Below are 27,401 nucleotides of genomic sequence, written 5' to 3'. Positions count from 1 at the left end.
TAATGATTCACCATGCACCCACAACATTACCTGCAAGTCAGCAATGGGAAATAACCTATACTGTAAAATAGTTACAGTCATGATCTAGTACATCTTTTTTTTCGCTTTCTATTTGCAGTGTGCAGGTCAATACACATCAGATGAAGTTACATTACAATCATATCCCTCTATTTACATACATGTATATTAACTGGTCTGCATGTCCACTTCAGACTTCTTAGCTATCCAGTCATCATGATGGAGGTTGATCTTCTCCACAATGCTATTGACATGGTAGCAGATGCCTTTAATCTGTTCATCCCAGTTAGGTAGTAAGTCACAACTACTGAAATGAACAATCCCCGATATCTGATCGATACTGCCAGTCATTCTTCCTTCACTGATCATCTTTGATGCCACTCTTTCAGCTTTCTTCGGAGGAATATCCAGCAATCTTCCTAGCTCTTCAAATGTGATGTTTGTGTATAGCTTGCTAGCTGAAAGGATGTTGTGTTCTATCAATGCTCGGTCAAGAATACTAGTACCGTCACTGGTTGTAGCTTTTTGGTGAGAAGGAAGCATTGCAGCAAAATCTTTGATCTCTGACTCACGGATAATCCTTTCCAAGTACATCTTTTCCAGTATTCCATAAGATGGTAAAGATTGGCATCGCTCATCTTTGTACAGGGTGGCCAATTGTTTTGATCTGCTCTGGCCAGCACCAGACAATATAGCACAATTTAAGGCACATTTCAGTGATGTTAATCTCTCATCTTCATGAAGAGCTGGCTCATAAGATAATTGGATGTAGCGTCTAGCAGCATCGCCAAATTTGCGTCGATAATCTTGCATCCTGGCCGAGCACACCCAATAAACGACATGAAGTTCTTTGTTAGTGACTTCTGATTGTAGTAAAGCAGCCCTGTTGATGTACGCCTCAGCATTCACGTGATCTTCATCTTCCAAATAAAGCCGAGCAATCTTCAAGTACACCTCCATCTTGAAATCCACCGAATAGACTTTCTGGCCACTTTCCAGGGGAATTTCTCTGAGCACCTTAGCTGCTTCCACCCACTGCTGTTCATTCTCGTACACCTTTGACAAATGCACACGTACAGCTGTGGCCTGTTCTTCAAAGGATATCAAACGTGGTTGAATACTTTGTAGAATATAATGGCAGATGTTCTTGGCTGCAACTGGATTCAACTTCCCCACATTTTCAACCAGACTACTCAGTAGTGCCTTGGCTGTTACGCCACTGAGAGTTTCATTTGTAACAACGTCCACAAATCCGCTGCAACAAGCTTGCTGTTCGTTTGGGTTTGACACCTTGGACAAGATAAGATCCAAAATTTCGTTCAGTTCATCGCCAGATTTCTTAGATGCAAGTCCAGACTTCACCAACTTAGCTAAACGTTTCTCCACCTTGGCAGCAGCCATTTTTAGTGATACTGAACGCCACAATCAAACCATCTACAAATCTCGTGTGGACACGTTAACGTGATGACGTCATAATAAACTTTGTGTGTTAGGCGAGAATAAAAGAAACATCGTGAAACAGTGAAGTAGCAGAAATGTCTTATCCCCAACAAGCTAATTTTGGTGGTTACGGTGCGGTACAGCCGCCAGTGTCGCAGGTATGCTAATGTTTTCACCGCTTAGAATTGCTCTTACCACAGCTTTACCCTCAGGTCGCAGCCATGTCGATACAATCAAATGTACCAACAGTGAGTCACTGATCGTAGTTTGTATTGGTGTGTAGTGTAGTACTAGTGGCAGTGATCCGGGTGGGGTAAGCTCAGAGATGAAATGAGACTGGTTATACTCTGCTGTCTACCATATGTAAAGTTATACTACAGGGCTGATTGATTACCATGTAGTGGTAGTTTATAATGATGCTTCGACTTTCAGCTTGACTGTTTAAATTTTGCATAGCCACTCTTCCATACCTGATCGAATACATACAAAACACATACATGGACGTAAAGACACTAGCTTGATGTCTTCCTTGTATTGTAGTGGGATATGATCGAAGCTGATGAATGATCTCACTGAGGAGTAAAATGTTCACCAATCACTGCTACAGCCTGTACTGAATAACTAACTAGCAATGATTTCATGACTATGTTGTCAATCGTGAAAAACTGTGAAAATCTTCTCTCTCAAATATAACCCACGTTGAGGTACAGGTAGGCACTTGTATGTATTTTCCACAATGCCTCATCCCAACAATATAAAGGACGAAACTTTCACGAGTAATGATCACTTCATGAAAATATATACCACTTTAGCGTGGGCGTTCAAAGGCACCGCTCGGAGTTTAAGTTGCATATTGCCCAGAAATATCATGGGAAAGCGGTTTTCCAATGACTGTGATACCCAGCCAGTTCAAAGAAACGATACGCTTTGACTCGTTATATTGAGCGACACAGTGCTTTGCATTGTGGGACTCATTTTTGTGGTGGTGAGTATATTTGCTAAGATAGACTAGTTGGTTGTTACTGAAGGCACAAAATAATTGTTTGGGCGATCGTGGATGCGTATTTCTACCCACCACGTATCAGCCTTTGAACAGACCATGGAACAGCAAAGCTGCTACTGCTACGTTGAAATAGGTTAGTAACTTACAGTCCTAAGTACTTAACTTAATATATTAACTTACTTACTGCTTAACTTAGTACAAAAATGATACCAATATAAACTCCATCCCACAATTGCAACTTTTCTAACATTGCATGTTGAAGCATAGCTACGTATTAATGACATTTTAACGTATGGATATCGTTCTGATGGCTATTAGCCCACGCTACTAAAACCACGATCGATCTTCAGATGCTACTGTATAAAACAAATGGGATGAGTTCTCGCTAGTTCTTTCACCTATTAGGTGAGTGCGCCCCAAGCGATATATATCACTGATACCATGGCTGCTTGGGATTTTGCTGACATATACACCCGCAGCCGGCTGCGCCCTCAGGCTTTGGATGTATATATCAGCAAATCCCTCGCAGCCATGGTATAACTATTAAATAATCATCACATCATGAAAATAGAATCATGAAATTACATTACCAAGAGTTAATTAACTCTTGCTATTAACACCTTAGCAAAACAATGTAAAAGTATTCTCAAACTCTTTTGGACTTATTTAAATTTTGCAAAAAAAAATTGAAAATTGTATCTTACAGTTTCGTGAAAGTTTCATCCCTCAAAAATTCGGTAATGAACAGAATTTTTCTTTTATCTCTTGTGCTGTTTTCCCTTCCTGAGGTAACAATGCATGTAGTAGTATGATCTGTTGGGACCAAAATCATTATCCTTGTTATGGAGGGATTTTTTTATAGTCATTAATTTGGAGAGCTTGTTAAGAGAGGTTCCACGTACTAGCTGTAGCATTTACATTGTTTGAAAGGTTGATCTAGTGGTTTACTTCTGCTATGAATTTGTTTCACTAAAGTATCAACTTGAAAGAGTGACAGGTTGTGACTTTTCATATACAGTGTAAGTCACTGTTAAGAACATGAAATGTACTGTATAGTAAAAAACTTTGGCAGTAAAAAAGTTTGAAAAAACGCTCTATTGAAAAGTTGGCAGAAAAAAACTTTGGTGAATGGGGATCCAAATTTACCCATTGTCTGATGGAACAATTATAAAGGAGTGTATAAGTACACTATCTCTACATGAAAGTCCCACATGCAAGTGTGCCGCCCGTTTTACAAATGTTGATTAGTTTTACATTACAGTGATCCTCACACTCCAGCACATGTGGCGATGAACTGCTCCGTCTTATCTCTTGGTAGCTAGTAGGCATGATGCAACATGGTGTTGCTATATCTGCTCATGTGATTGCTTCTAAAAAATTTGACAGAAAAAAACTAGGGCGATTGAAGCTGTATTCACCGAATTTGCCAAACTTTTTTTACCACCAAAGATTTTACTCTAGGTAATTTATGACATAATATGGCTCTAGCCAAACTGTGTGTGCTTATATTGAAAGTCTACAAGTATAAACCACAAGTTATACAACATAATAATTATATTTCCTATCTTGACTGGTGGTAAATTTGCTAGTGTTATGGATCATTTCAATACATCACAGCATATGTTCAAACACTTACAGAACTTTGAAAGTTTTATAAAATTCATACACAATATGCAGTACGATTAATGGCTATGCCGCTGATAGCACATCAGTGATCATTAGTGAGGTGTGCTTTGTGTTGGCTCTCTCAACTGGAGATATGCAGATATATACATATCTGCTAGGAGGTCTTTAAACATTTTAGAGAACCTCTCCAGGGATCTTTTAGTGGATTTTGAAGACCTCATTATCTCCCAAAGATAAAAGGAATTTGTGTAATTCTTCCAAAGATAAAAGAATTTTATACAGTTTCCAAGTTAAGTATAACAATGCAGACAGTTTTAAAGGTTGCTTCTGTTTTATTATTTTGGAGTGTACAGTAAAAGTCAGATATTGTATGCCATTCAGTTATCATTTCTACAAGATGTTTTTTGTGATGTGTACATGTATATGTTAGATGTTATACATACATCTTATATAGCAACAGATGCCCTCAACCTCATATGGTCAACCTCCACCAAATGGACCCAGTTACTTCCAGCCATCCTCAACCTCGCATTCACATGTTACTGCTCCATTCATGCCAGGAACCCAACCAATGGGGGGTGGTGCTATGAATGCACCACCAGGTCATATGCATACAGGTAATAATATCTTTCAACATGGGCAACAATATTTTGTCTATAACTGTATGTAATGGAACGGTAATCATGCATGCATTCACCATTTAGGGAATGCATTTTACTATTGCACTATGTATTTTAGGAATGCAGCAACCATTAGGTGGGGGCCCATCTTCATCAATGGGAATGACTGGTCCACCACAAACTGGAATGACTGGTCCACCACCTACAGGCCCAACCAGAATGACAGGTCCTGGCCCAACCAGAATGGCTGGTCGTCCCCCAACTGGTTCACCAGGCATGACTGGTCCACCACCAACTGGAATGACTGGTCTTCCATCAAGTGGTCCAACCGGAATGACTGGTCCACCACCGACTGGAATGACTGGTCCACCACCAACTGGAATGACTGGTCCTCAACCTACTGGAATTACTGGTCCTCTGCCAACTGGAATGACTGGTCCTCCGCCAACTGGAATGACTGGTCCTCCGCCAACTGGAATGACTGGTCCTCCGCCAACTGGAATGACTGGTCCTCCGCCAACTGGAATGACTGGTCCTCCGCCAACTGGAATGACTGGTCCTCCGCCAACTGGAATGACTGGTCCTCCGCCAACTGGAATGACTGGTCCTCCGCCAACTGGAATGACTGGTCCTCCGCCAACTGGAATGACTGGTCCTCCACCAACTGGTCCAACAGGCATGACCGGTCCTCCACCAACAGGCATGACTGGCCCTCCAACAAGTGGTCCAACTGGAATGAGTGGTCCTGGTTTTACAGGAATGACTGGCCCACAAACTGGTTTACAAAGAATGACTGCTCCACCACTGACTGGTCCAACAGGAATGATTGGTCATGCACCAGCAGGAATGACTGGTCCTCCACCAACTGGTCCAACAGGAATGCTACCACCAGGAATGACCGGTCCTCCACATACAGGAATGACAGGTCCACCTGGCTATAGTCATCCTGGTAGCCATCCTCAATATGGCCCACCAGGAGGACATGGCTTTCCTCCTACTAGTGGTGAGCATGTGTAACTGTACTCCTTTATTTGCTACATATGTCCATATATGTATCATCCAGTCTCAATGTAGTTGTATTAGTGTAACAATGCTAATTCTCAGTATCATACAGTATGATAGTACTGTCCAGTGGGGAGCATGGTGGTTTGGGCTTTCTTGTTGAAGAAGATCAATAAAAAGACAGTCCTTGGTAGTACTGGTTACAAGCCCATAAGTGTCTTCAGATCAAGCCCAAACCCTTCCAACAATTTTCTGTGACATTTAAAAAATATATATATATATTTCTGTTAGCTGACTGCCTCCAGCCAAACATACTGTATTAGACACTGCGCATTCAATAGTAGCCGCACTCAAGTGGTGCACAATCAATTTTGAAAATAACGGCTCCTACATCATTTTCAAGCATTGAGTGGTGGTCAAATCTGAATAGTCGCCACATCAATTTTTAGATAAATGCCATGACTAAGGTAATGAATGCCATAGCATTTAAATATGGTGACTCAACTATGAATTGATTTCTTCACTGTTCAAAGTTGCTTTGGCCCAAGACGTGCTTTTCGCCAACTACAGCAGCTACAATACACACATCATGGACCTACCTTTGTGTCCCATTTCTTTCTCCACTACTACTAGGTATTGATTGGTGGTAACTCATGGCATGGCTTCAATTTCCACAGTGTAACTGGATTGATTGCGGAGACGCGTACCATATTGGGGTTTTTTTGGGGTTTTTTGCTGTATAAGAGGGGAACATAGTTGGAACTGAAGTAAAATGGTGACTTCACAATTGATAGTCAGGGGGACACGTTCTATACTACAGTGTATATCATAACTGCTGTAGTGACTGGAGAGGTGCTTCTTATACTGTTCTTCTGTTCTTAATTTTTAATATACTGTATAACAGGTGGAACATAACTGAAAAAGAAGCAGAATGGTGAATTCGCATTTCAGTCATTGATAATTGGGGGGTTTAGTCGTGCGATTAATGTTTCTGATGCCATTCTTTCAACGAGTGCAACAAATTTGAATAGGGATCACAGAAAAAAAAGTATTGAAACAAGGAAGGTCATCTACACCTGCAGCTATGTTAGTTGACATTTAATCCCTATACTATTGATAGGCTGAAGTAGGAATTAAAGTATATACGTAGCTACGGTGTAGATGACCTCCTCTCAGACCTCCCTTGTTTCATTGCTTTTTAATCCGTGGCCGCTACTCAAATGTAAATTTTCTAAATTATATTATAAATATCCTGCACAGAGAGCATGCAGTAGTGGCACTACATATGTCATGCATTAAAATGTTACATAGTTTGTCATAAATGATACGTTGTACACTTGTTCTGGTCAAATTAGGAGCTCCTCCAGGATTTTCACCCACTACTACTGTTCCCCCTGGGCAGGCAGCTGGACCAGTGGCTCCCGCCCCACGTAGAGTGGACCCTGACCAAATGCCAAGTCCGGTAAGTGTAATATGCTGTAGACAGTTTAACCTCTCTTGAAAGACTTTCCCATTTATCGGCACCTCTATAATAGGAATTACCGTCAGGCATTAACTCTTTATAGTTTTGCACTTGACAAGAGCAACTTCTACAAGTTCTTGGTCCCTTATGCGTAGAAAGGTTCTACTCTAGAGTGCTTTCTTACATGTGTACATTTCAAGCATAGTATATTACTGTGCAGGTTGATGTTATTGAAGGAGATAGGGAGTCACGAGGATCCACTGTATACTCCACAGCAACCAGGGGTATTCCCCCACCACTGGTAACCACTGACTTTGTTGTACAGGATAATGGTGAGTATGCGTATGAAAATGGAAACACTATATCACTACACATTGTGTCAAGAGTACTGTTTGTGCTTCCCCTTTGTTCTGTATTCTTGTACAAAATACCTTACCCATGACCATTCATCATCTAGTGTTATTTTTGTTACATAGTATACAGGGTGTATTACTACACAAGTCATGTTATACTACACGCAGGTTGTTGTAATCCACGTTACATGAGGAGCACCATGTACACTGTACCATGTTCTAATGATTTGTTGAACAACGTCAGAGTACCGATGGGGTTGATCATCCAACCAATGGCCATCGTGAAGAGCAATGAAGTGTGTTAGCTGTGTATTATATGTGTACATAATTACGTCCTTGTGTTATCTGGTAGACCAAGGCTTGTATCAGGAGCTTTATAAGTACCAAGGTGCAAAATATCCTGTTCTCCTTGCGCCTTCAGCACTTATAAGCTCCTACTTGTATATATTCTGCTTTTGGAAATACACACGTTCACATGCTGTGTAAACAGTGATGTATCTATGTAGTTTGTTTATGAATGCTTACACACTTGTGCTGATATACTTATACCAGCAAATGTGTACCGGTTAAATACTACACTCCATACATATACCACTCACTAGTATGTATACCACACTTATGAGTGTACACAGGGTGTATCAACTGCCTTTTTAAATGTATGTATAAGTAGTTGCTATCACTGTGTTTGTCTTGTGTTAACAGCAACAGTTATTGTTGGTGGATCATGGCCAAGATGGTCCAATAAGATGTCGTCGCTGTAAGGCATACATGAATCCCTTCACCAGATTTGTCGATGGTGGACGACAATTTTATTGTCCGTTCTGTCAGTTCAGCAGTGAAGGTTGGTATTCTAATTATATCTATGTACATGTACCTATGTGAAACTTTGTTTATTATAAACATGTTCTATTGGGGTGTTCTGAATCTAATAAGTATAATTTGAGTAATATGCAGTTGTTGATTAATGATGTATTTGTAGTTCCTCAAGAGTTCTTCTGTCACTTGGACCATCAGGGCAGGAGGACTGATATTATGGAGAGACCAGAGCTATTGTTTGGATCAGTTGAGTATGTGGCCACCAAAGATTACTGCAAAGTTAGTATATATTCATGTAGTACAATAAAACCTCGTGTATGTAGGTGGATGCATTTTGCTATATAAATTTCTTACTTGATAAATATGAAATTGACCTGTATAGAGGCGGCCATTATGATAGGTTCCATTGCAATTAGCTTCACTCAACTTCACTGTTACACACATATGTAAACTTCATATTGTGTCATTTATATACAATACATTCTGTATATGTAGCTTATATATTCAGTGTATAAGTTTATTGCATATGTTATTGTAGGAAGGAAGGCTACCCAAACCTCCAGCATACATCTTCATGATAGATGTGTCAGTGACTAGTCTACATCTCGGACTACTGAGCATGTTGTCTCAGCAAATGCTCAAAGTACTGGAGAAGCTTCCAAGGTGACCACTACAGTCAACGTGTACTGCTAAAATGTGTACATGTCTGCAGGGATGAAGGTGGGAGCTGTCCCATACAAGTAGGATTTGTGACTTATGACAAGTCTCTTCATTTCTACAATGTGTTGGTTAGTACTATGAACTCTTGTGATTATCGATAATTTTGTAAACACTAACTGTTCTGTTCTCAATGGTCACTTTTAGTGGACCATTGTAAACAGAAGCTTCTGATAGTTACATGTACACATCAACCAACTTAAGTGAACACCAAACTATCCATGTCTTGCATAGAGGCCAGGTATTGGGTTGAGCTTCAGTTTTCATTGTCAACTTATGTCCATAAGACCTAGCCCAGTCCTCTTGTGGACTTTCCCCAGAAGAATTTGTCTACATCAACACTTATACCTGAGTGATACACAGGTGCACAGTTCTCTGGGTGACAATAGCTGTGTTTTACACAGTTTTTGAAGGCTTTGCTTGCTTGTTACAGTTTTGTCTGATCTGAATTCGATGCACATGCGTGCTATTTAAAATGTACTGACCACTCAGACACTCAGATATGGTACGTTCCTTACAGGGCAGTTTGGCACAGCCACAGATGATGGTGTTAACTGATGTGGAGGAAGTGTTTGTGCCAATAGTGGATGGTTTCCTAGTCTCTGTTGATGAGTCACGTCCCATGTTGGAAACGTTAGTTTATCTTGTCTCAATGTTGAAGTGATATAACACTGTATGGTATTGTTTACACTGGTACTGCAAAATCAGTACTACTGTATAATGTTCACATGACATTTGAACAAATGAGGCAGTGTTTACAAGATACCATGTATATGTAGCATGGTTTAACTACAGCGTAACTATTGTATGTATATACTGTATACCAAGCAGTATAGAAGCGTATATGTACATACTACCAGTATCACAGGTAACTACATGTAGGGCAAGCATATGTATGTATATACATACATAGCATGGCTTATAGTGTGTACAGGTGGACATGCTTCAATTTCAATAGTTAGTAAAGTTGTCCACCTAAAACAGTGGAATTTTGTAATAAGTGTACTCATCACATACTAATCAAAATGTTTGCACAATTTAAATAACAATTAAGAAATTTCTGGATAGAATTGACAAACAGATCTCTAATTCACTGAATTAGCTATCGTTCATTACAAAAATGCACCAAAAATAAGTTTGATAAGGGATCATGGAAAGTGGAGAAAAAGGGGAGGTCACCTACAACTACAGATATGCTAGTCCCTAATTCAACCATGACTTTGTTTCTCTACTTTTTTTACTATGATCCCTAATTGAACTTAAAATTTCTAGTTTACTTTTTTGTAACATTATTATGACTGGTGAAACCATGCTTACCGCATCAAAAGTAGTGCATAAATGAATGTCAGATTTTACACTTCGAGGGTTTGAGTGCAACAGTCGAAGTTTTGGTGAACATTGTACGTAGCTATAGCTACAGTTAGCTAGATATTATGCAGTTGGAATAATTTTGAGTGTACTGTAGCTTAATTCATTTAACAATTAATAGTCGTCGTTCTGGCTCCCTTCGGCAATTGGAATTTCTTGCGTTAACACTATTATTCGTCTGACATGGCAGCAGGAGAAAGCACACAACAAGATGTAGCTGCTGTTTAAAAACCTTAAAGCATTACACAACTCATGAATGTTCTTCCTCTAAAGCTTGTCCCAACTGTACTTCACGATTATCAGCGGGCGTGGTCACTTGTGGGACGCGAGCTAATTAACTTGTCAGACACCTAATGGCTTCACGTACAACCACCTTCTAGTGTCTCAAGTGTAACTGCCCACGACGAAACTTGTTCATGGCATGATGAGCAGTTGGATTCTTGCAGTCTTCTGCTCGCCAATATAACCAGGTTACGCATGCGCAAAATTCAAACTTCGCTTATGTCATTCGAATAATGCACCCTTCAAATCATTGAACGAATGCAGTACATTTGTTTATGCACTAATCAAAAGAAAGAATGGTGCCCTGAGTTAATAATGTCATGTGAATTGAATGCATGCCCCAGCTATCAAATACTGACTCAAAAATGAAGTGGTCATTACACTTCGCGTTCAGTCCGTTACATAGCATTACTAATGAAGTACAGTAGGAGAAGCTCTTCTGCAATCAATCCAGTCACCACGGAAAATACCGATGATTCCCATTTACAGACATAGGGAAGCCATCATGTGATACTACGAATCAACACCTTGGGCCATCAACAAAAAGAAATGGGATACAAAGGTAAGTTCATGATGCGTGCAATGTACGTACTGTGGTATGCCAAAGGTACCTTTCGGGCTGAAGCAACGTTTAACAGTGAAAAACCTAAACCTGTAGCCTTATCAATTATTGAGTTATACTTGTGTGAAGGTATCAGGCAAGTAGTCAGGTCAGTCAGAAAATTCCTTTGAATATATTTAATCTTTTGGAAGCATTTAGGGTCGTACTGAAGGCACTTTTGGACTTGTTATACTGCCAAGGCATCAGGAAGGTATTGTGAAGCTGGTTTTGGGTGATATTTTTGGCCAGAAAAACTCAAACGTCCATGATCCCTAATATACAGTACTACCATACTGTATGATATCCTTTCTTGTGTTTGGTTTACTACATTAATAATATTGTATGTGCTGTAAATGATAAAGTTTGAAATACATATATTTTGTAGGTTATTCAGTCAGCTACCAACAATGTTCGCACACAACAAGGAATCACAGGTTGTATTAGGACCAGTTGTTAAGGCTGGATTAGAGGCACTTAAGGTACAATACAATTTTTATTGTAAATTTGACTCTATAGGACTTTAATTTATATTTTGAAGCATGGGATATACAAATGGATATAATTTACAGTAATGACGTGGTTGGTGTGTTTATTCTAGGCTGCTGGTAGACCTGGAAAACTTTTTGTATTTCATTCATCACTTTCAACTGGCAGTCTACCAGGAGCACTCAAGAATAGAGAAGATACCAAAGTGTTTGGAAGTGATAAAGAAAAGGTTGTTTGGACATGTCATTATGTGTGTGTGGGTGTGGTGTGCATGTATGTGTGCATGCATGCATAGAAGAAATTTGTTATGTATTTGTTTCAGTGCATATAATGGCTTTTACTGTATCTTCCAGAGCTTGTTGGCACCACAAGGTAACTACTACACAAAGTTGGCTGAGGAGTGTGTACAACATGGAGCTTCAGTGGAACTGTTCATGTGTCCTCACTCATATGTTGACACTGCCACTTTGGGACATTTTGTTAACACTACTGGTGGACAACTACACTACTATCCTCACTTTAAGGTAAACACCTGTGATGTACTTACACTAGCATTGTAATGTGGTAATTGTTGACTGCTCAGTTAGAGAATATTTGAAATTGAGCATGTACATATCATCTGTTGAACACTATTACCTAGTGTACATCTGCTGTATGTACATGCCATATTATATATTATATTATTTCCATAGCTTGCTAGTGATGCTGGTAGATTACTTAGTGACCTAACCAATAGTATAACAAGACAAACTGGCTTTGATGCTGTCATGAGAGTGAGAGCTAGCACAGGTATGTACTGTAGTGACGTGTACATGCATGTGTGCACTGTTGTCTAATGTATTTAAACAGGGCTCAGACCTACAGATTTCCTTGGAGCACTTTACATGCAGAACACAACTGATATTGAGTTGGGCTCCATTGATCGTGACAAGGTTGAGTAACACCTTTGACATTTGTAGTTTTGAAACAAAACAAAAATGTATTAAATATGTACAGATGCCACAGAGTCTTGCAGGCCATTATGCATGTTTATATTTTATATTTGCAATTGTTGGTTTTTATTAATTCTTGTGCCCTAGGCTATTGCAGTGGAGATTAAACATGATGATAAACTGAAAGAGGGAGAAGAGGCCTGTTTTCAGGTAATGATATTTTGTGTGATCATAAGTACACCTTTTCCTTTGTAATCCAGGCTGCTTTGCTGTATACAAACGTGTTTGGTCAGAGACGACTGAGAATACACAATTTAGCACTGAGCACTTCTAATGGTTACGGTGATATATTCCGTAGCTGTGAGATCAATGCTATCATGAACTTCTTCTCAAAAAGCAGTAAGATGTTTGGTATACAGTGGGACCAAGAGTTAATAGTAGTACAGTGTACGGAGGGAGAGTGTCTAACGCTCAATAGGCTTGTTGTTTTCGTCTGACGCTTCTTCTTGGGCTTGGCCTCGGGCTAAACTAGCCAGATCACCAGGAGGCGTGTACTTCTTCATTTGACTGCTTATTGTAGCAGACTTCTTGTCTGACGCTTCTTCTACCTCTTAGGCTGTAGCTGGTATCAAGGGCTGTTCATTGCGGCTTCTTTTTGTTGACATGCTTGATTGTAGGACACATTGCATCATGAGATTCAGGCGGTACAATTAATATTGTGTTTTTGCGGTATGCCTAATTCTACATCTTCTTTCATGCAATTAACACATCCTATGCGACCCTCCCTCCCACCCTTGATGGGACCCATTGATATGGGCACTTAAAAAAGAATAGTACACACAAATCCAATTGTAAAGCACATGTAGCAATCTGTATTAATGTTATGTCCATACACAGTCACTAATATGATCACAACGATGAATTACAAGAACATACAAGAAACGCTTACTAAACAATGTTCCATCATTCTGAGTTGTTATAGAAAACATTGCTCCACTCCACAAAGTGCTGGACAAGTAAGTTATTGACAAATTCCAACCTCAATGTACATTATTATTTTTGGTATTGTCCTAGTTGATTCTTCCAGAGACTTTGAAGCTTCTGCCAATTTACTGTAATACTATGTTGAAATCATCAGCGTTTTGCTCTCGTGAGCTACAGTGCTTGATCTGTTGTAGTGTATATGTGTGTGTGCTTGTATGTAGCTCCTGTGAAGTCTATTGATAACAAGTGTTGGTTGTTGGCCATACTGAAGTCAATGAACATTGCAGCCTCTTCGATATTTATATATCCAAGATTGTTTCCTCTGGTATGTAGTGTAAGATAGTTTCACTTGTTACACAAAGACCACCCACCCTCCATCATGAATGCTTTTTAACATGTTGTTACTTAATGTTCTGACCAAATGATTATAGTTGATCTATTGGTTGCATTTACAATGTGATTTTTGTAATACATTTTTGTACAACGTTAAATATGTTGATGTATGTTATAGTGGTTATGTGTTGTGCTATACTACATATGTAGCATGATTTAAAGCCAGAAGAGACTGAAATGCCTACTATGGTCAGGTGTATGATTAAGAGTGTACTTCAGAATGGAGTATACTTGATAGGTATGTGAGGTGTATAGATTTGTATTATACGATAGTGGTGTACATGTGGTTATCCTGTAGAAAATGGTTTGGAGATGGTGCTGTGGATTGGGCAACAAGTGTCACCTGAGTTTGTAGTGAATGTGTTTGGAGTAAACTCACAAGCTGAAATCAATGTGGAGAGTGTACGTGTATAGTGGATGTTTAATGTTACACATTTAATACACTGCTTTTAAGCACTGTTACACAGAGTGCTCCAGACCCATGGTGTGTTATTATATACTGTACATTTATGTGATGCACAGGGTCAACTTCCATTGTTGGACAATCCACTATCAGTGAGGATCAGGGGTGTGATTAAAACAATCAAGCAACAAAGATCTACATCAATGCAGGTAAAAATCACATACTGTACTATATTCCCTCATGTTTACCGAAACAGTCCAGCTACCAGCTATCTACTGTAACTAACAAATAATGCTTACCTATCTTAGGCCTTTATTAACTCCGTAATTATACCGTACTGATTAAAACATTAAACTCACGTAACTAAAATTCTCCTTTATATCTCTAGGATTTGTCCATTCATCATAGCCAAATGTAGCCAGAGCGTACCAGCTGCTTATCCATAATCGAATACTTCAAATAATATACCCAGTGGTTACACTAGTATTAGCTTGGGTGATTGATCATCTGGCATGGGCTATTAGCCTGCTACAGATCAGAAGTATTACATGTATATTCAGGCTTTTGCATGATGTGTATTCCCTCAGCCCTTGGGCTGTTAGGCGCAAGCCCTCATGCCATGTTACAACTACAAGTACAAAAAAAAATGGGAATTTAAGCTGGAGTAGTGCATGGTATCAAATCACCGTAAAACAATAAGAAGTGTTATATCCCTACTGTGCTCTTCTCAACCAGAGCAGGGACCATAGCACATCGATAAAAAGTACTGAAACAAGCTGGAGTAGTGCACGATATTAAATCACAGTAAAACAATAAGAAGTGTTATTTGTTTTACTGTGATTTAATATCGTGCAATACTCCAGCTTGTTTCAGTACTTTTTATCAATGTGCTATGGTCCCTACTCTAGTTGAAAATTCCTAAATTTTTTGTGTACTTGTTTGTTAACTTTTTTTACAAAATAAAATTATTATGACTGGTGAACCCACACATACCGCATCAAAAGAAAGAAATGGCACCATGTGCCCTACTATCAATTATCATCTGAAAAGTGAAGTATCCATTACGCTTCGTTGTCAGCTATGTTCAACCCTTTACACAGCATTACGAATCAAGAACTGAAAGCACCTCTGTAATCAAAAGTAACCACTATGAAAAATACAGACGATTTCAGTTACAAAGGGAAGCCATCACGTGCTACCGCCAAATCGACACCTGTTGCTGTCAGCAAAGATGAATGGGGGACACTGGTAAGTCCATGAAGATTGCATTGTATATACTGCGGTATGCCAAAAGGCACATGTCCGGCTGAAGCGACATCAAACAGTGAAAAAATCAAGCCCGTAGTCTTAGCCATTATTGAGTTATGCTTGTCTGAAGGCATCAGTCAGTTACTCAATCAGTCACTAGAAAATTCTGTTTAATAAATTTTTTTAAAAGGTTTTTTTTAAATTCCATAGCAACTTGTGGAAAACATTTTGAATTGATCTGAAGGCTTGTTTGGGCTTAGTTTTACCAAACCAATACTGCTTCATCACCGTCAGGAAAAAGTGAGGCTGGTTTTTGGGTGATATTTTTTCATGGGCCACGTCCAAACCTTTGTGGTCCCTACTATATCGTACTGTATGATTACATGTGTTTCTAATTTTATGTGAGTCATTGGCAAGCTGCAGTACAGCTATTCAAACATTATATAATGCATGCTAACAAGAGTTAGTGCTAATGTGTTAGTTACATAACATGCATGATGCAATTAGACACTAAATGTAATTATTTGCAGTTGTGATAAGGCCTTTATAAACTTAATTATTAATAGTTTCTCCCACCAATAGTAATGCAGGTGGGCAGATTTTATATTTTACTTGACTGAATTAATTAGCTCAGTCACATGATAGTGTTGCTTAATTAATTAATTAATAAATCCCTTTAAGGCCTGAATTGTTCCAATGAAAAACACGCGTTTTTGCTGTGTTTGTGAATTCACCCTTCTCTCTCCCAAATCATGTACTGCTGTTACAAGAACCCTTTATAACATTGATGTACATACCTTGGCCCAGGTCTTCGACGATTAACAAGCCCATCAGCCGACCAGAACAATCTTTGTACTCCTGGACTCTCCTTTCTTCATGAATCGGCCATTATTTTACATCCTTTTTGTTCACGTCCATATCTCGCGAATGGTTGGTCCCAGATATAAAAACTAGATGCCATTTTGTCTAGGGAATCCATTGAACTTTATCCCAGGTCCGTGCACCATAGTATGCAGGAGTTATGGCCGTTTGTATTTCGATAAAGAATTGTGCGTTTTAAAACAGAATCGCCTTGTTGAAAACCGGTTCGTTTACCCATTTCCCCTTCACCCAAATGCTTAAACCTATATATCATTCGATTTCCCATTCATCAAGGAATTCATTAAACTTTATCCCACCCCCGTATCTCAAAGCATGCGGAAGCTACATTAATTAATGTAATTATGTGTAGTAACCGGGTCAATAAATATGATCCGGTATAGGCCTTAAAGGCTACATTCAGCCACCATGCAGTGATGCAAAAATAAATAAATAAATAAATACTGGTACAGTAAGAAAATAATGCTGGCAGGATGAGAAACTAACTGTATAATTTATGTGGTCTTTTAATGTATATTCTGTAGTTAACCATATGCAAACAAAAGGATAAAAGTGAAATTGCATTCCGTCGCCTACTCAAAGAGGAACAGGGCCCCGGAGACAACATGAATTATATTGAATACCTCTGTCATATTCACAAGGAGATTAGAAACATTTTGTCATAAATAATATATTATTTCTATATTGATTTGCACATTGTAGACTTATACATAAATACTTGAAATAGTTTATAAAAATAATTTTGTGACCACAGTTCATGTCAGATAGTTTAAACAAGTTTAAGACAATCTTGACCAGTATAGGAATGAAATCATCAGATAGGGACAGACTAAGATTTAATTTACTTTTTGACCATCCATAATGTAATACTAATTAGATTGGTAGCCAATAAGCCTTATTAATGCAGTAAGTGATAGATTAGTGTGGAGTAGTGGCATATTAATTTTATGTTTGTTTTGTAGTGCATGTGTTGTACCCTAGTAATCCTATAAGTATTATTATGATCATAAACAAAATTATGGGCATACTAGTATAGCAGGTAAATAACAGTGGTACCCATTTTGTTAAACAATGTTATATCACTAAATGAAGAGTTCCAACCCTTTGCCATAAAATGTTGCTGTATGCAGAGAGATGTCTGGGGGTGGTAACATAAATGGTATTGTCTATAGCTATCTAAGAGTGAAGGGAGTAGTGCATGGTGGTTACCACCCCAGCAATTACAGCTAGCCTTACAAAATTTTGGTTATATTTCTGGGGGGTCAAAGGATCCCATAGAACCTTCTTTTAAAAAGATCTTTAATATTGTTTGAAGATACAAGTCAGCATAACCAACACTTCTCTTTACTGCAATATCACTAGAAGCTGCTAACATCTTTATTATACCATGACCACCTCTACAAGTATAATTATTGTTGTGATGTATAGCTACGTATTTTTAAAAGCTTCTTGATTAGTTGCATTTATGAATCAGAGATAAGATTTAACAGTGACATGTTGTTGGAGAGTGATTATTAGAATTCTAGCTAGGGACATAGCTACGTTCCAAACTGAAACCCCAAAGTAGCTGGCACAGGTTGCCAGTGGACCTTCAACATACCTGTAGCCACCAATCCACTGTAACCATGTATCATTGTAATTCTGTATGCTGTAAAGTCAAATTGTACCGGAATATGTCATACAAAAATAGTCCATATAGTATAATACTATAACCCATGTCACTGTATCAAGATCTCATAATTACACCGGAGACCTTAAAAGCCTACTGTATAATTATAGCCTTTTTCTAACTGACTTGGCTGTTTTGATAAAGTCATGAAATAGATGTTCGGAACTTCTATTATTACAATGTAAAGAGAAGGTAGCCATGAAGTGCATGTATTACTAAGATCATTACATATGTCTTCAGGGACGGATCTAGGATTTATAAAGGGGGGGGCTAACTCAAGGTACTAATCTCTTGGGTAGAGGTGAAGGGGGTCTGGAGGCATGCCCCCCCCCCCCAGGAAATTTTTGAAAAATAGATGCTTATTTGGAAACATTTCCACATAAAATTCATATTTCTTCCTGTAGATATTTATGTACTACCTATAGGTATATGGCTATCTAAAGCATTTTGTTAATGGAAAATTTGGGTAGGTACTGACAACCAAGTACATGATGCACCCTCTCACAATTGTACAACAATAGGTGCATGTTAGAATAATAATGTTGAAAGGGGAAAATTTTGAAATTTGAATGTTACGAGATTGAATCTGAGAGCATTTTCAATGGAAATTGTGTACCTGAATTAAGTATTGCCATACACATTAACTACACAAGTAGATGAATCAAGCCAGACCAATGCACTTCATTGTATGTATAGATGCAGGCAGATTTGGAAAAATTACATAACTATATTTCTCCAGTGAATGTTCTATAAGAGTAGTTACGTGACTGCTCTATTAGACTATCTCGATCTTATACACCTCCAATGCTGATCCGGGTCCTTGTTACATAAACTTTAGCATAAATCCACTGATAATACCTTGGAAAGATTTATGAGTATTTGTATTATTAGTGATCATACAATTATGTTATAAGACAAAATTTCATTATAATCCTTAGCATATTCAGTGGCGGATCCAGATGGGTTTCTGGGGTTTCGACAGAAACCCCCTTTTAAATTTTAGCTTACGGTGGCATTCTCATTACATAAACATTGTTATATCGACAATTTGTCATTGCAAACAACTATACACCAGTAGCATGCATGCAGTTGCACTTAACTAACACCATTTATAGCTATTAAACCATCAGCGACACTTCACTTTTCATCTCCCACTACTAGTGTATATATAAGGAATGGGGATATATATATATATATATATTCCTTTACAGTTATGTGGGTGATTATGTGTAACATAGCTACAGTGCAGTGACTAAGTTGATGCCATCCTAGCATTCCACGGTCATCGCTTGGGTGACATATTATTGTAATTTTGCTTTACATTACTTTTATAACTGAAGCAAGCAATCAACTTAGCTATGATGATATCACATCATTTTACATATAGCTAGTTTCTGTGTGCATTAGCTGCATCATACTGTCTACAACCTGATACATGATGCAACCAAGTCTACATTGGCAATATACAATATGGCAACTCCAAGCATCCAGTAATTAATCTCAACTCTTTGGTCTGTCATGGATGAAGTAAACACAGTATACTGTAATGTTGTGACCTCCCCTAGCCTCTGTTGAGGCACCACGGCCAACTGTGGTATATACTATATAGTCATTCCCGCAATCCTATAGTGGATGGTTGTCAAACCAACAGGTGTTAGTCTTTGTGTCACTGCCACTGGGAACTTTCTGACAAGTGTATGTAATGTATAACAATAAATTACATTTTTTTGATTGTGTATGTGTACTATCAATAGTTCATAATAAAGAGGTCTTATAGTATGGACTCTTGGTACAAGAGGTTATTGGTAGACCTTTATTGCAGGAAAAAAACACTTATGGCACTTTTAATTGCAATGTTAAATGGCTTCTATCCATGCAAGAATTATGATGTAGTAAGAAAGCAAAATGTTTGGATTACAGCACTCTCATAGGTGGTCTATAGCTACATAGTATCACATTAAAACTTTTTAGTTCACAGATTTACTATAGAGATTTGGAGACCTGATGCCTTAATAACATTATGAGACCAACTAGATGTGATCATCATTCACATGTAGCTAGTAGCTGGTAATGTACAAGGACTTGCAGAGCAAAGTTCTCCTAAAATTAGCTATTTGTTAAGAAATTGCATGAGTGAGAAGGGTGGTGGCAGCTAATTGGTCATATTCATAGAGTTGAAGAATTACACATAGCTATGTTTTGGTAGACCTTTTGGTTAAATACATAAACTATTAATATACCTGCCGCATTTCTTTGTTCTGCTGTAAATGAGTTTCTGGTCACCTCTTAGCAGCAATGCATGAACAAAACTCTATCATGTCAGCAAGGTAAGAGTTGTTTTAATCTCACAGGCTCGTAAGATGGAATGCAATCCATCTACGTACATGTCAGGGGCGGATCCAGAGTTTGGAAAGAGGGGGGGGCACCTTTCTGAAAACAGTTGAAGACCAAAAAAACTTGCTGAAAACCAGTTGAAGACCAAAAAAAAAAAAAAAAAAGGTCACAACAATAATAGCTAGTTATCCTTACCAACTATATCAGTAAATAAAATCCTATTTATAGCTTCATAGGTAAGCTACTGCCTCATAAACATTGTGACTGCCTTATTAGAGTAATTGACTGCTCTATTAGAGTATCTCGATCTTGTACGCAATTTCTTGAAGGGGGGGGGGGGGGGGCATTTGCCCCAAATGCCCCATCCTGGATCCGCCATTGCATGTGTCCTTTACCTGATCCTGAATGGTGGTAGCTGCAGCTTTATGTGTAGGGACCCGCCGATTATGCTCATAATTTTACCTATTATGCTATCCTGCACTGCTCAAAAATTTACCTATTATGCTTAAATTTATGCTCAATGCTTACCCATTATGCTCAAATTATGCCCAATTATTTATGCCTCAGTTCTCATGCTCTGCTAATAATTTCCAATTTATGGATAAATAGTAAGTGGCTGAAGCACAAACTTACTTGTCAAAATGCATATCACAGAAAAGATCAATATACTCTAATAGAACAGTCAGCTATATGATTGTTCTATTAGAGTTACTGACTGTTCTATTAGAGTATATCGATCTTTCTGTGATAGCTATTTTGATAAGCAAAAATTCATACTATTACACATATATTCTACCTATTATGCTAGCATTATGCTCAATGCTTTCAGACACCTATTATGCTCATAATTATGCCAGCATAATCGGCGGGTCCCTATTTATGTGTTTAAAGTGCCAAGTATTCACAATTTTTTCACAGTAGTATGTGAAACACATTGCTCTTCAAACAGGCAGTGAAGTGTAGCTTAGTAATCTACTCTATGAATTTCCATACTGGGCATCCACCACAGCACATTATTTCATTAGTGATTATATCCATTTAGTGGCTTGAAATAACAGCTGTTAGTGTCTTTGTGTCGCCAATGCTTGGAATGACTTATATACTTTGCTACTCATGCATGTAAGTGCTATTCATGCATGTAAGCATGGCCTATCACAAAAAAAACTTCTATAGCTGCTAACCGTCTGTCACTATCAAATGCATGACTTTTAGTAGGCACAATCAAAGCTTGGTAATTGTAAGGTTTCAGCCAGGGTTGATGCTCAGTTGCTGTTGTTGCTTCCTTGAGCAAGAAAGTTTATTCACATTGCTCCGGTTTACCCAGTTGTTAAATAGGGACCTTAAATGGTGACTTTTTTGGTAGGCCCACTTTTAAATGCTTTTGGTTGAATACATATTAAACTATAGCGTTACTTTGTTCTGTTGTAAATGAATTTCTAGTCACCTGTTAGCAACTATCGTGTGCACAGCAAAACTCTACAATACATATCTGCATGTCAGGAACACGCATTAAATATGTAGCAAGGTACGTTTCAATCACAGAGGCTCTTAAGATGGAATGCTCTTAAGATGGAATGCAATCCATCTATGCACATGCATGTGTCCTGCTAATGGTGGTAGCTAGCTTTTTGTATGTTAAAACTAACCAAGTGTTCACAATAATTGGCACAGTGATGTGTGAAGCATATTGAGTAAAAGCTCTTCGAAGCAGGCAGTGGTGTGTAGTGCAGAAATCTACTCTATGAATTTGCATACTGGGAATCCACCACAGCACATTATTTCATTAGTGTTATATCAAGACACACGATAGTGTGTCGTGCGGCCCAAGAAGCCGGCGCGCCACACCATGAGTATATTAACAGGAAGAAAGAAAACGCAATTTTCACACCTATGTAGCTCTGTGATCCCTTATCCGATTGGAACCAAATTTGCTAGAGACGTGCCGCCCAGTTAGGGGAGTCTACATACCAAATTTGAAGAAATCGCTCCAGCCATTTCCGAGATATGAGCGAACAAAATTTGGTTTTAATTTTTTCGTTTTTTTTCTTCTTCATCTTCTTCATTTCGCACACTTCGCAAAATTCGCCATAAAACACGAATTCGTGCTCGGATTGGGCTGAAATTTGGCACACGTAAAGGGCTCATTAAGGCGGATCTCCGTACCAACTTTGGTAGGAATCCGATAAACATTCACGGAGTTATTACCGATTATTTGCGTAAAATAAGGTCGAAGGTCTGTCACGCCTACAGGGTAAACCCCTTGGAGAAATCAGTTGAAAATTGATATGTAGATGGAGCAACCATCGTAGGAGTGCCTTTTTGTGGTTTGAAAAGAATCGGGATAAAGACCATGAAGATATGACACAAAACCCAACCTGTGTCAAAATTACGCAATCGATTTTTATGAATAAAAAAACTATTAGTTTTCGTGTCTACCAGGCAAACCGCTTAGAGCAACGAGCTGAAAATCAGTATGTAGCTGGAATAATCATCATAGAAAGTTCTTGCAATAGTACAGAAGAATCGGATCACAAATCACTGAGTTATGATTCGAAAGGAAACTACGTGCAGCAAATGCGAGATCGAGATACTCTAATAGAACAGTCACCCTAATAAAGCATTCAGCTGCATGTATAATTTACACAGTTATATTACATTGCAAGTTATTCTGTAGGGAATTCAGCTACAAACAAGTCACCCTGTAGTCAGATCAGCTAGAAGAAGGTACAAAGAAGCCATCATGTAGAGAGTTCAGCTCAAATAAATCACCCTGTAGAGAATTCAGCTACAAACAAATTACCCTGTAGAGAGATCAGCTAGAAGAAGTTACCTTGTAGAGAGTTCAGTTACAAAGAAACAATCATGCAAAGAGTTTAGCTGCAAACAAATCACCCAGTAGAAAGTTCCGCTATGAACAGATCACACTATAGAGAGTTCAGTTAGAAACAAGTCATCCTGTAGAGAGATCAGCTAGAAGAAGTCACATTGTAGAGAGTTCAGTTACAAAGAAACAATCATGCAAAGAGTTTAGCTGCAAACAAATCACCCAGTAGAAAGTTCCGCTATGAACAGATCACACTATAGAGAGTTCAGTTAGAAACAAGTCATCCTGTAGAGAGATCAGCTAGAAGAAGTCACATTGTAGAGAGTTCAGTTACAAAGAAACAATCATGCAAAGAGTTTAGCTGCAAACAAATCACCCAGTAGAAAGTTCCGCTATGAACAGATCACACTATAGAGAGTTCAGTTAGAAACAAGTCATCCTGTAGAGAGATCAGCTAGAAGAAGTCACATTGTAGAGAGTTCAGTTACAAAGAAACAATCATGCAAAGAGTTTAGCTGCAAACAAATCACCCAGTAGAAACTTCTGCTATGAACAGATCACACTGTAGAGAGTTCAGTTAGAAACAAGTCATCCTGTAGAGAGATCAGCTAGAAGAAGTTACCTTGTAGAGAGTTCAGTTACAAAGAAACAATCATGCAAAGAGTTTAGCTGCAAACAAATCACCCAGTAGAAAGTTCCGCTATGAACAGATAACACTGTAGAGAGTTCAGTTAGAAACAAGTCATCCTGTAGATAGATCAGCTAGAAGAAGTCACTTTGTAGAGAGTTCAGCTACAAAGAAACCACCATGTAAGAGAGTTCAGATGCAAACAAATCACCTGTAGAGAGTTCAGCTAGGAACAAGTCACCCTGTACAGAGATCAGTTAGAAACAAGTCACCCTGTAGAGAGTTCAGCTAGAAGAAGTTACATTGTAGAGAGTTCAGCTACAAAGAAACTACCATGTAGAGAGTTCAGCTACAAACAAGTCACCCTGTAGAGAGTTCAGCTAGAAGAAGTTACATTGTAGAGAGTTCAGCTACAAAGAAACTACCATGTAGAGAGTTCAGCTGCAAACAAATTGCCCTGTAGAGAATTCAGCTACAAACAAATCACCCTGTAGAAAGATCAGCTATATAGAAGAAGTTACCTTGTAGAGAGTTCAGCTACAAACAAATCACCCTGTAGAGAGTTCAGCTAGAAACAAGTCACCCTGTAGAGAGATCAGCTAGAAACAAGTCACCCGTAGAGAGTTCAGCTAGAAGAAGTTACATTGTAGAGAGTTCAGCTAAAAAGAAACTACCATGTAGAGAGTTCAGCAGCAAACAAATCGCCCTGTAGAGAATTCAGCTACAAACAAATCACCCTGCAGAAAGATCAGCTAGAAGAAGTTACCTTGTAGAGAGTTCAGCTACAAACAAGTCACCCTGTAGAGAGTTCAGCTAGAAGAAGTTACATTGTAGAGAGTTCAGCTACAAAGAAACTACCATGTAGAGAGTTCAGCTGCAAACAAATTGCCCTGTAAAGAATTCAGCTACAAACAAATCATCCTGTAGAAAGATCATCTAGAAGAAGTTACCTTGTAGAGAGTTCAGCTACAAACAAATCACCCTGTAGAGAGTTCAGCTAGAAACAAGTTACCTTGTAGAGAGTTCAGCTAGAAGAAGTTACATTGTAGAGAGTTCAGCTACAAAGAAACTACAATGTAGAGAGTTCAGCTGCAAACAAATTGCCCTGTAGAGACAAACAAATCACCCTGTAGAAAGATCAGCTAGAAGAAGTTACCTTGTAGAGAGTTCAGCTACAAACAAATCACCCTGTAGAGAGTTCAGCTAGAAACAAGTCACCCTGTAGAGAGTTCAGCTAGAAGAAGTTACATTGTAGAGAGTTCAGCTACAAAGAAACTACCATGTAGAGAGTTCAGCTGCAAACAAATTGCCCTGTAGAGAATTCAGCTACAAACAAATCACCCTGTAGAAAGATCAGCTAGAAGAAGTTACCTTGTAGAGAGTTCAGCTACAAACAAATCACCCTGTAGAGAGTTCAGCTAGAAACAAGTCACCCTGTAGAGAGTTCAGCTAGAAGAAGTTACATTGTAGAGAGTTCAGCTACAAAGAAACTACCATGTAGAGAGTTCAGCTGCAAACAAATTGCCCTGTAGAGAATTCAGCTACAAACAAATCACCCTGTAGAAAGATCAGCTAGAAGAAGTTACCTTGTAGAGAGTTCAGCTACAAACAAATCACCCTGTAGAGAGTTCAGCTAGAAACAAGCCACCCGTAGAGAGTTTAGCTAGAAGAAGTTACATTGTAGAGAGTTCAGCAGTTTAGCTGCAAACAAATCGCCCTGTAGAGAATTCAGCTACAAACAAATTACCCTGTAGAAAGATCAGCTAGAAGAAATTACCTTGTAGAGAGTTCAGCTACAAACAAATCACCCTGTAGAGAGTTCAACTACAAACAAGTCATCCGGTAGAGAGATCAGCTAGAAGGATTACCTTGCAGAGAGGTCAGCTACAAAGAAATCACCCTGCTTCATCTTTTCTTCTTCCTGTAGTAAAGAAAAAATGACAGGTTAAAAAGCCCTAAAGCTGGCCTATGGTATACAAATACAAAAAGAAGTGAAATCTAATCCAAAACAGCCAAGCTGTAAAAAAAGAGTGCGGCCCTGAGAAAGGCTATGGTGAAAAAAGATGTGAAATCCAAGGTGGCAGCCAAGAAATGGCTGTGATGGTAGATTAATGGTAAAAATTTTAATAACAACAATTCAGGTGAATTTGGTGCCGCTTGGTCTTGGCTCAAAATTCACTTGAATTGTCGTTATTAAAATTTTTACCACCATCACAGCCATTTCTTGGCCGCCACCTTGGATTTCACATCTTTTTTCACCATAGCCTTTCTCAGGGCCGCACTCTTTTTTTACAGCTTGGCTGTTTTGGATTAGATTTATTTTAGTGGCTTGAAACAACAGCTGTTAGTCTGTACGCTAATAGTGTAGTTGAAAGGACTTATACTTTGCTATTGCTTTTGACTCATGCATGCATGCAAGCATGGCCTATACAGACATTATAAATCACAAAAAAATTCTGTAGCTGCTAACAGTCTGTCACTATCAAATCCATTACCTTTGGTAGGCACAATCAGTGCTTTGATACATAATGTTGTGTAGTAGCTAGTGTGTGTGTGTATGTGTGTGTGTGTGTGTGTGTGGTGTGTGGTGTGTGGTGTGTGGTGTGTGGTGTGTGGTGTGTGGTGTGTGGTGTGTGGTGTGTGTTGTGTGGTGTGTGGTGTGTGGTGTGTGGTGTGTGGTGTGTGGTGTGTGGTGTGTGGTGTGTGGTGTGTGTGTGTGTGTGTGTGTGTGTGTGTGTGTGTGTGTGTGAGAGAGAGAGAGAGAGAGAGAGAGAGTAAATGAGGCAGTTAAGATAAGTGGTCTGAGTTTGGTAATTGAAAGGTTTCAGCCCCAGTCCAGTTTACCCAGGTGTTAAATGGCAACCTGGTGACAACTGGGGAGGCACCATCCATAGCTCTGATATAACATATGTAGTGGGTGAAGGTACAGGTGAGGCTTAATTGGGCTGCCATGCCCACACATTCACATGAGATACTGTATGGTACACCTTTCTGTGAGTTACGTATAATACTAGTCCTACCCTCGAAGGATTATGCTTACGATGACTCTTAGCACCAGCCTAGATGAGTAGCTAGCACATGATGTCCCAGTCAGGTAGGCTAGTGGTAGCTGAAGGTATTGCCTATTGTGTGTTTGTTTGTGTGTGTGTGTGTGTGTGTGTGTGTGTGTTGGGCTTTGCTTTTGTTAGTGTAGCCTAAGGCTGACTAAGAAGTTGACAGGAATTTAATGCATTCAAGTACATGAATATTTTTACTAATCAGTGTGGACAATCTAATTAGCCACAGTGCATCCACCACACTAGCTATATGGCTG

At 38.8% G+C, this 27,401-nt stretch overlaps 2 protein-coding genes across 3 annotated transcripts; one reads left to right on the top strand and one right to left on the bottom strand.

Moving 5' to 3' along the window:
• Positions 1-71: 71 nt before the first annotated feature.
• On the bottom strand, positions 72-1,459 carry LOC136243487 (COP9 signalosome complex subunit 4-like). The gene has a single exon (XM_066034991.1). It carries the CDS (start codon positions 1,417-1,419, stop codon positions 187-189), a length of 1,233 nt encoding a protein of 410 aa, XP_065891063.1. The 5' UTR covers positions 1,420-1,459; the 3' UTR covers positions 72-186.
• Positions 1,445-17,386, top strand: LOC136243486 (protein transport protein Sec24D-like). 2 transcript variants are annotated; one of them, XM_066034990.1, is made up of 26 exons: positions 1,445-1,616; positions 1,671-1,706; positions 4,548-4,704; positions 4,826-5,710; positions 7,065-7,171; positions 7,392-7,503; positions 7,693-7,820; positions 8,227-8,365; positions 8,504-8,619; positions 8,879-9,003; positions 9,053-9,128; positions 9,578-9,690; positions 11,694-11,787; positions 11,907-12,023; positions 12,148-12,318; positions 12,487-12,583; positions 12,644-12,726; positions 12,874-12,936; positions 12,987-13,125; positions 13,624-13,742; positions 13,801-13,876; positions 13,932-14,035; positions 14,254-14,341; positions 14,402-14,505; positions 14,626-14,715; positions 17,158-17,386. In XM_066034990.1, the coding sequence occupies exons 1-26, from the start codon at positions 1,554-1,556 to the stop codon at positions 17,296-17,298; spliced, it is 3,543 nt and encodes a 1,180-aa protein (XP_065891062.1). In that variant the 5' UTR covers positions 1,445-1,553; the 3' UTR covers positions 17,299-17,386. The 2 variants fall into 2 exon arrangements, with proteins under 2 accessions (XP_065891062.1, XP_065891061.1); XM_066034989.1 differs by having other exon boundaries at positions 4,542-4,704.
• The last annotated feature ends 10,015 nt before the right edge of the window (positions 17,387-27,401 follow it).

The sequence above is a fragment of the Dysidea avara genome, chromosome 13 (genome assembly GCF_963678975.1).
Source record: "Dysidea avara chromosome 13, odDysAvar1.4, whole genome shotgun sequence".
Taxonomy (NCBI): domain Eukaryota; kingdom Metazoa; phylum Porifera; class Demospongiae; order Dictyoceratida; family Dysideidae; genus Dysidea; species Dysidea avara.
The sequence above is the reverse complement of the archived record's forward strand: the minus strand, read 5'-3'. Positions and strand labels throughout refer to the sequence as shown.